Source organism: Musca domestica, unplaced genomic scaffold (genome assembly GCF_030504385.1).
Source record: "Musca domestica strain aabys unplaced genomic scaffold, Musca_domestica.polishedcontigs.V.1.1 1, whole genome shotgun sequence".
NCBI classification, from domain to species: Eukaryota; Metazoa; Arthropoda; class Insecta; order Diptera; family Muscidae; genus Musca; species Musca domestica.
The window spans coordinates 11,384,559-11,394,433 of NW_026712114.1; the positions used below are offsets into that span (position 1 = coordinate 11,384,559).

Here is a 9,875-nt window from a genome sequence, read left to right on the forward strand (position 1 = left end):
AAAACATATTTTTTTCAGTATCCGACATCTGCACCGCTTTGCATCGCTTTGAAAAAAAAACGTCGCACTCCACCACAAACACGTCAAAATCGAAGGTCATGCACGCAAAAAATTAAAAATTTTTGATTTGGCTTCATGCATCGTATGTGTGACGCATATATACAAATTTTCACTAACACCACATAATTGCATGCCATGAATTTTGATCGTTTACGGGTCACTTAACAACGCATTTAATCTAGGTTGCTATTTCGATTTGTTGTTCCTTTCGGAGTAACACAACGAGTTTTGGTTATATGGCAACACTGCTTTAGCTGGATTGTTGAAGAGAGACACAACACATTCGGGCGGCACGTGTAGAAAAGTTTTGTGAATAGCTAGTAGAAAATATACTAAATTAATTCAATTTTTTAAATATCTCACTATTTCCAAATAAATAGACAGTAAAATGGAAACAGAATCTTTCTACGGTAAGTAAATGCAAAGTTTAAATAAATTACTTCGGTGTATGTGTATATTTTTTGCAAAATTGATGGTATGGTACAGTTGTCGTTAAATCTCTAATCAAACATGTCTGAGTCGACGACCGACCAATAATCGAGTTTGTCTTTTAAAGCCGGCATGGTGCATTGTTTCGTAAAAAAAAGACAATAACCTTGTGGATTTTTTATAGTAATTATCGCTCGTTTGTTTTTGCAGGTGTTGAATTGAGTGAAAAAGATCCCTTGGCCCAATTCGAAGTGGCCGAAACTGACAAAGGTCTACAGGATCAGAAATTGATTATTAAACAAATAAGTCTTGGCGCCGAAGCCAAGGATGAATTCAATGTTGTACAGGTAAGCAAAGAACTGTTTGACACACACATGGCGGGATTTAAGCAAAATTAACTATGATTATTTTAAAGGCTGAAGTTAAAATCAATGAAAAGGAAACCCTGAAAATTCCCATTGCTGTCTTGAAGGCTGGTGAGACGCGTGTTCTTAAGCCCAACTTGGAATTCCCCAGTGATTCGGTCACTTTCAAACTGACACAAGGCACAGGCCCTGTCTACATTTGTGGGCAACATTTAGTCCACGACATTGTCGACGAATGGGGCAATGCCGAAGAAGAAGATCTTGAAGAAGAGGAAGAGGACGATGAAGATGATGCTCCACCACCACAACAGAATGGCAAAAATAGCAAAAAGAAGTAAAAATTGACACAAGACAATTTACCTATAAGAGGACAAAAAACAAAAAACAGATATACATCAAAGATAATTCCTTTATACTTCTTGGGAGGAGCACACACACAAACTTTTTAATACCTTTTTCGTTTGATAAACAAAAATAACGAAATATCCATTTTTTCTTTCATTTATAGCACACAAACACTGTATGTACACTCTACTATATAAGTTTATAAGTATGTAATTAAAATAAAAATAATTACTTAAAAAATGATAAAATAATAAAACACAAGGAAAATTGAAGAATTGTGTTGGTGATTATTTGGGATTAATGTGTACATAAATTGGTTTGTGGGAGTTGAGGCAGTAGGAATACTGACATTCATTTGAAATAAGCTATATTACCATAAAATTGCCCAATTTCAAATTGCTATGGAAATCATAATCATGATGATTAGCAAGTCGATAGACGAAGACGCGACTATATATACGGGGTGAGATGAAAAAATTGCAACTAACTGCAGACTGTTGTAATTTTAAGCCACTCACCCGAATGCTGTTAAAATGATTCCAGTGGCAGTTTATTATATTTACAAGCGTACAAAAGCATTTTGGTGTGAATTTTCCAGAAAAAAAGTTATGCGTGATGGAATTCAAGCGTGATAGTGTGATTTCTTTATATTTATCTGGAAAACCACAAGTGGCTATCGTTAGAGCACTCCAGCATTTAATTGTGAATAAATCTTTTGTGTCTCGTACCATCGCTCGTTACCGTGATACTGGTAGCGTAGCCCGACATCAAGGAAGTTGACGGAATAAAACAGCAACATCAACAGAAATGGTTCGAAAAGTAAAGAAGCGACTTGATCGAAACCCGCGTCGCAGTGGCCGAAAATGGCTTGTGAGCTGAACATATTGCAATATTCCATTCGGCAAATATTGCAAAATGAGCTCGCGGTAAAGCCTCTGAAATTCCAAAAAGTGCAAGACCTTACACCGCAACAGAAAGAAAATATACTCAAAAGAGTATATTTTCGCTTGGCCGAAAGTGGTGAACTGCCGAATTTGGTTTTCTCCGATGAGAAAACATTCGTTGTCCAGCAGTTTGTAAACAAACAAAATGATCGTGTTTACTTGGCCAAAGAAGTCCGCTGAAAATGTGCACCTTCGGTTGGCCACCAGAACTCAAGCGCCGGCCATGGTGATAGTGTGGGCCGCCATAACAGCCGATGGTCGCTGTCCGCTCGTATTAATCGATCATGGCATCAGAGTAAATGCCGAATATTATCGCGAAAATATTTTGGAGGGTGTATTAAAGCCTTGGGCATGCAAACATTTTGGCCGCAGACCTTGGACATTCTAACATTACTCAGCACGCGTCACCCAAGAATGGTTACAAAATGAGGTTCCTCGCTTCATTTCCAGCGCACAATGGTCACCAAAATCTCCGGATACCAATCCGTTGGACTATTTTGTCTGGCGTATTTTGGAAAGCAAGGTTGGCACTCAAAATACCAAAGTGTCGGATCAACTCAAGCAAGCGCTTCGCCGGGAATGGGCCAAAATACCAGCATCATTCGGGCAGCGTGTGACGGTTTCATTGGCCGAAGGCCATAATTCATACCAAAGGTGACCAATTCGAACAAATCTAAACTTATTTTAAAATTTGATACTACTTCCGACATTTTTTGCTTTTATTCAATAAAATTAAAAAAAAAAAAATAAATAAAAATATGGCGTTTGACTTTGTTGCAGTTTTCATTATCTCACCCTGTATGTATACCGAGGTGACAACCGCTGGCCGAAACTACCTTTATTTATTTGGATTTGGGCAGCGTGTGACGGTTTCATTGGCCGAAGGCCATAATTCTTACCAAATGTGACCAATTCGAACAAATCTAAACTTATTTTAACATTTGATGCTATTTCCGACATTTTTGCTTTCATTCAATAAAATTTAAAAAAAAAAATATTATGGCGGTTGACTTTGTTGCAGTTTTTATTATCTCACCATGTATGTATACCGAGGTGACAACCGCTGGCCGAAACTACCTTTATTTATTTGGATTTATTCAATATCATCGAATGCCACACCTGGCCAAACTCGACTTCTTTTGTCCAAATACATTCTAGTTCATGCTACGGATTTTTGACCATCTTAAATGCTTGGATTCCAAGGAATCTTAGCTCGAATATTTTCGTAAATATGATCGGAATTTTCACATAATTTTTCAGTTGGATTTCGATGAAGCGTTTCGACACACGTGTCTCACATTTTTAGCTCTACTTTCACGATCTTCTGCCTTTTTTGTAATTTGAGAAAAAAATGCATTTTGCCGCACAGTGCCGTAATGCCTATCATGATCTAATCCGCTTCGCTTATTCAATACAATTTATTTGACAACAAATATTCAAAAGTCTAACCATCATTGTACTTTATGGGGACAAATTTTATAGTTAAATATTTCAAGATCCAAATTTAAAATGTTTTGACCAAATCGCTTTTTATTTCAGGGTATGTGCTATATATCTGTGTTTTTAATTACTATTATCTTAATATTACAAATGCATTATCGAATTTTAAACTACGCCTCTAAAATTATTCTCCACAATCCTAAAAAAATACATCTCATTTTGTGCATTCATATTTACATGCGTGCCATTGACATCTTTTGTCGCGGTACCCTAGAAAACAAATGTAAATATTATTTTATTCAAATCCGAAAAATATGATTATATTAAAAAATTACTGACTTTTACCTTATATGTATGACACGTCGTCTATCACCTGGATGTATTAGATCATTCTTTTGACTCCATTCGATTTGTTTCAATTCATGGCGTAATTTTTTACGATCGAAATAGGATATGACACAGCTGGCTGGTATCCAAAAGATGGAGGTGAACACAACAACAGCCACTAGAGTTTGGCAATATTATTGGGGGATAAGAACAAGATTAATAAATGACAATTGCAATCTCATGGAGTCATGAATACTTACTGACAATGTTATCCTTTAAAAATCTCAGTACACGGTTAATATTGATTTCTTCAATGATATCCCAAAACCGTTCCACAACATCTTGTATGGTTTTCTCGCAAACACCCTGTAAGTTGTGTAATTTAGATTTAACTGTAGATTCCTCTAACTTACTAAAGTGTTAACCTACCTTATTACAAAAACCTTGAATACATGGAGTACCATCCGGTAGGACATCCGGTGGCTCAACCGGGAAACAGGTTTCATTTATACTCATACGACAACATCTATGGAAATTTTGAAAGGTTTGCAATATTAAAAAATATATTTGATGTGGGAAAATGTTTCATTTTATGGTGAAGGTTTAGCAAATGGGAACTTTTTAAGCTTTGTACAATGCCTTGTTCCAATCTTACCTTTTACAAGCATCTTGTATTATATCACACATACAACTCTGCAAGCCCTGCGTCTCACAGTATGGAACTAAGAACGGAAATAATTAAAAACGATTCAAGAGCACACCTTTTTCCCAAACAAACTTACTGCACTTGCCGCTACGACACTGGCCACGCTCTTGACACATCGTGCCATCATCCATGGCCGGAGATTTGGGACATTCAGCATGTGTACCCGTGCAACGTGCTTCCCTCTCACATGTGGCATAGACCTGGTCACGACACTTCACCCCAGCCGGCATAAATTGGCAGTTCTGGCAGCATGGTGAATTTTTATCACTGCAAACGGCACCTTGATTGCGACGCAATTTACAATTTTTATCGCAGCAAGCATCGTTGTCTTCGGTGCCCAGAAGACCAGCATCGCACTGTTCATCGCCCTCAACACGAAGATTGCCGCAGAACGATTCTTCTGGTTCCGAGAAACATCGACCCGATTTGGCTTGCAGCACTTTACGTATTGAACGCAACGAGCAGGGTGAGAATTTCTGTAAAGATAAGGAATATTTAAAATGATTTTCCATATTAAGACTAGTATGGTAAGAAGCATTTGGAAGGGACCTCTACCTTCTATGGGTCAGGCAATCAATTGAGAATACAAGTTCACATAAGAATCTAGGGGTACCTGATACCCGCAGTTCCAGAATACAGGGTGAGAAAAAAAAATGCAACAAAGTCAAACGCCATAATTTTAATTTTTTTAATTCGAAAGCAAAAAATGCCGGAAATAGCATCAAATTTTAGAATATGTTTAGATTTGTCAGAATTGGTGACCTTTGCTACGAATTATGCCCTTCAAACCGCCAATGAAACCGTCACACGCTGCCCGAATGTTTCTCTGCGGTATTTTGGCCCATTTCCGGTGAAGCGCTTTCTTGAGGTGATCGACAATTTGGTATATTTTGTTGCCAACCTTGCTTTCTAAAATACCCCACAATAGTCCAACGGAATAGTATCAGGAGATTTTGGAGGCCATTGTGCCCTGGAAATTAAGCGAGCAACCTGATTTTGCAACCATTCTTGGGTGGCGCGTGCTGAGAGCGATGGTGCTGAACACTGTTGGAATATCCAAGGTCTGCGGCTAAAATGTTTTCGCGCCCACGGCTTTAATATACCCTCCAGAATATTTTCGCGATAGTATTCGGCATTTATTCTGATGCCACGGTCGATTAATACGAGGGGAGAGCGACTATAAAATCACCATGGCCAGCTCTTGAGTTCTGGTGGCCAACCGAAGGTGCACATTTTCAGCTGACCTCTTTGGCAAGTAAACACGATCATTTTGTTGGTTTACATACTGCTGGACAACGAATGTTTTCTCATCGGAGAAAACCAAATTTGGCAGTTCACCACTTTCGGCCAAGCGAAGCAACTCTTTAGTTCTTTTGAGTCTATTTCCTTTCTGTTGCGGTGTAAGTTCTTGCACATTTTGGAATTTCAATGGCTTTCCCAGAGCTCATTTTTTAATATTTACCCAATGGAATATTGCGATATGTTCAGCTCACGAGCCATTTTTCGGCCACTGCGAGGAGGGGTCGCTTCATTAATTTTCGAAGAATTTCTGATGATTTTGCTGTTTCCATCCACTTTCTTCACGTCGGGTTACGCTACCAGCATCACGGTAACGAGTGGTGGTATGAGACACAAAAGATTTATTCACATTTAAATGCTGGAGTTTTCCAGCCAAATATAAAGAAATCACACTATCACGCTTGAATTAAATCACGAATAATTTTTTTTCTGAAAAATTCTCGCCAAAATGCTTTTGTTTAGCTTGTAAACAATATAATGAGCTGTCACTAGAATAATTTTAACAGCTGTCAGAAGAGTGGCTTAGAAATGACAGCAGTCTGAAGTTGGTTGCAGTTTTTTCATCTCACCCTGTATAGCACTAAACAACCCAGATTGCTCACCCACCACCAAATGAGTAGCGAAAAAAAACTTACCTTGTTGTTGACATCATAACCACTAACGGAATATGTATACATTAGAAAACTGCCACCCTGTGAGGCACTCGGTGAGCATTCTGGTATATCCGGGTCATGTTCTGAGCCCCAATTGTGACCGAATTCATGGGCCGTCACCAAATCTGCTTCGCGTGTAATTACACGCTGGCCATAGTGATTGCGTGAGCTGCTCAATCCCGAATTCAAATACAATGTGTAGCCATTTTTGAAGTATTCTACAAAGGAAAAAGGGGTGAGATATTAGTATATGTTTTTTGGAATTCTCATAAAGAAAGTTTCATGAAAGAAAACCCAAGCTTTGGAAGAATGTAAGAGAAACAAGGGGAGTTTTCGTTAATCCCTTTTTTATATGCATAATGTTTCCAGAGTTCGAAACTGGTAGTAAAATGCGATATCCATATGGAAAACATTGCATACCTCCTTCCTCCCTCTCTTCCAAAATCTTAATGTTTCCTTGAGGAAGTTTTCTGTAATAAAAATACAAATACTAATAAAAAATAAAAAACCAAAGTCTAATTAAAAATATTTAATCATATACGGAAATCTTCCTTAATTCAAAATCAATAATGAAATTTAAGAAACATCTACTAAACAAAAATGCAAATCAAAATTGTAAATTAAAAAAATACGAAAATTTGAATAATTAGTTTGCATTTTTGTTAACCTGGTGTACAAATGCCGCCCACAGAATTACGTCTGGGCGAGCCAACATAGGCCAAGCCCAAAATTCCGCCCTCGAATTTCAGGTCCGTAAATAGATGGGCTAAACAAAAATCTTTGTGGCTATATTCGCGTGAAAAGACCTACACAATTTTATTGGTACATATTATAAAAGGAAACTTTTTAGTATTGTTTTTTTTTTTTAATTTTATAAATATTTTTAGTTTGCATTCAGTTCAATAAGACTTCCGAACTTACCTCTAGTAAATTTCGAACATCCCATTTTTCTCGGATCATGTTATAGTGCGCCTCACCACCTCTCAAACGAGTTGGTTCGGAATGTACAACAATTTTCTTAATCACAAAACCCATACCCTTGAAACCTTCCTGATCCGAACGATCTTGCCATACGGTATCATTGTAGATTTTATGGACACGATCTATAAGGCTTATCTGTGAATGGAATGAATTGAGAACGAATTACTTGAAAGTCTGGAGTATTAAATTAAAAAAATAGAGTGAGAGAAGACTAAGGATAGTGATACTTTTAGTCTCTCACCAAGAAATTGGATGACAAATATTGTGTATAAATTACATACCAAGTAATTAATGGTGGTTTTGGTATTGCCACCACCCATTTCCTGGAAAAATCTATAGTCTGCCACAAGAAGTAGGGGACATCGTGTCTTTGTGGGTGTGTATTCATATTGATCGGCTTGCCGTTTTGATCTCTTATGCGGTTCATTGTGCACCGAGGATAGAAGCTGTGACTGGGGTTTATGATCATGATCACTGTCATGATCATTGTCGGGATTTTCATCATCATCGTCAGCTTCTAACTCTGAAAATAAAAAAATTAAATTTAAATTATGTTTCTAAAATTCCATTCATGAAAACACTTACCTAATCCTTCCTTGACATAGCCACAGGTAAGTGGAGCCCCACCCATGTCTCCTTTTTGGGGATGCTGCCAATTCATTTTTATATCTGACGTACGATAAGCAACCATGGTGTTATCTTTGGCGGTGGGTAGATGGCGCCAAGTAGGCTAAATGACAAATAGGAAAAAACGGAAAAATTTGTATGAGAAAAGCAGACTTAGGCAGTGAGCAGACTTAGGGAGGTGAGAAAATTATGTTAAATTCATGGTAAAAGAGATTTAATTTTCGCATGATAATAATACTTATAATCTTGTATAGCTTTCAGCGCATCATACCCGTATGCTTTTGTCAACGAAACGTAAATAAATCATCTCTCCATCACTGTCGATCTCGTGTCCTAAAGTACTGACAGTATTATTCTACAAACTCAATACTTTCTCCAAGCATTCCGGCCAAGAGAAATCAAAAGCCTAAATAAGATGCTCAGCGCTCCATAAGGCTCCTCTTAGGACAAGGAAAAAGATACCCTGGTTGCAAAATACAAGGCAACGAAATCAGGAAGACACTACCCACATAGTTTCTCCTGACATGTTAACTACTTGATCGTTAAAATAGCCATATAGTGATGCAGAATTCGCTGCCTATGCGTATCTGATAGGACTGCGGATATTTCTGTTTGGACATGTAATATTCGAACATTAACCGATTGTATAGCGTTGCAGTTCATCGAGCTAGATACAGGTCACAACGTAAATATATTATTTTAGCAGCCAAAAGCAAAGCCCTACACGAGGACTATATTTGTCCAACTGTGTTCCGGATGTTCTTCCGACACAGCGCTTTGATTTTTTGTCCTCTAGCTTTCCACTATTATATTCCCACCTCATGAATTTCATCAATACTTACCTCAACATGATAGGCCTCATCGGGTAGATTAATAGACATTGTCATTAAACCATCCTCAATGTGAGCCCGCACAGATGAATCAACTTCACCAAAAACTCTTCCGCTGTAGAAATTGTCGTGGTCTGCAATACGACAAAAAAATCATTAATTTACATGCCCTTGGCAGCAAACCGAAGGATTTGTCAACATACCCAAATGCACAACAGTCTCATTGCCATCACCATCCACTGTGTATGCCTTAAATTTACTATGCAAAACCTCTCGATGAGGATGCAGAATTAAACGGAAATTTTTACCCAATGTTTTGAATTCCACTTCTTTGATGACATTAAAAGGATTATTGCTATGTTTGGCACCTCTTTTCACAATACGATGCTGGACTTCATCTTTGTGGAAAATCTCAAAGTGTTTAAGCGTTCGATGAAGGGAATCTGAAAAGAAAACATGAAATTATTACAAATTATAAAAAATTATTTTGAATTGCTTAATACTCACCAACATTTTTAATAAAAAATAAGACAAATATTACAATAACAAAATAATTAAAAAAATATCTTTCCGTAACCAATTTTCTTTTCATTGCACAAAACCCTTGTAAGGAAAATGTCCTTTAAAACAAACAAAAATGAAAAACGTCCCAACGAAACGAATATGAAGGCCACAAAGGAATACCCGATAAAAAATAAACAGAAAGCAAAGACTCGGGGTACTCTGTTGTTTACGAATGAGACGTGAGAAAATTGAACATCTTCACTAAAGAGCGCGGAACTAGTTGCTACTCAACTTGGGTGAAAACCGAGTACTCGACAGAGCGAATGCGCGTGTGGAAAACCAAAATGAAAGTCGTCCCCAACGAA

General features: G+C 37.6%; 2 protein-coding genes across 4 annotated transcripts; one reads left to right on the plus strand and one right to left on the minus strand.

The window, feature by feature from the left end:
* Positions 1–307: 307 nt before the first annotated feature.
* Positions 308–1,474, plus strand: LOC101891411 (nucleoplasmin-like protein). The gene is made up of 3 exons (XM_005185334.4): positions 308–470; positions 700–836; positions 905–1,474. Exons 1-3 carry the CDS (start codon positions 449–451, stop codon positions 1,190–1,192), a joined length of 447 nt encoding a protein of 148 aa, XP_005185391.1. The 5' UTR covers positions 308–448; the 3' UTR covers positions 1,193–1,474.
* Positions 1,475–3,646: 2,172 nt separating this feature from the next.
* On the minus strand, positions 3,647–9,875 carry LOC101891592 (ADAM 17-like protease). Of its 3 annotated transcripts, none has more exons than XM_059118959.1 (14): positions 9,514–9,816; positions 9,210–9,449; positions 9,019–9,140; positions 8,135–8,279; positions 7,831–8,072; positions 7,490–7,684; positions 7,236–7,374; positions 6,551–6,786; positions 4,693–5,092; positions 4,566–4,632; positions 4,340–4,436; positions 4,171–4,276; positions 3,923–4,088; positions 3,647–3,853 (listed from the first exon to the last, which is right to left on the minus strand). In XM_059118959.1, the coding sequence occupies exons 1-13, from the start codon at positions 9,596–9,598 to the stop codon at positions 3,925–3,927; spliced, it is 2,238 nt and encodes a 745-aa protein (XP_058974942.1). In that variant the 5' UTR covers positions 9,599–9,816; the 3' UTR covers positions 3,647–3,853; positions 3,923–3,924. The 3 variants fall into 3 exon arrangements, with proteins under 3 accessions (XP_058974942.1, XP_005185392.4, XP_058974949.1); XM_005185335.4 differs by having other exon boundaries at positions 3,929–4,088; positions 9,514–9,815; XM_059118966.1 differs by lacking the exons at positions 3,647–3,853; positions 3,923–4,088; positions 4,171–4,276; ... (2 more) ...; positions 4,693–5,092; positions 7,236–7,374 and having other exon boundaries at positions 6,620–6,786; positions 9,514–9,875.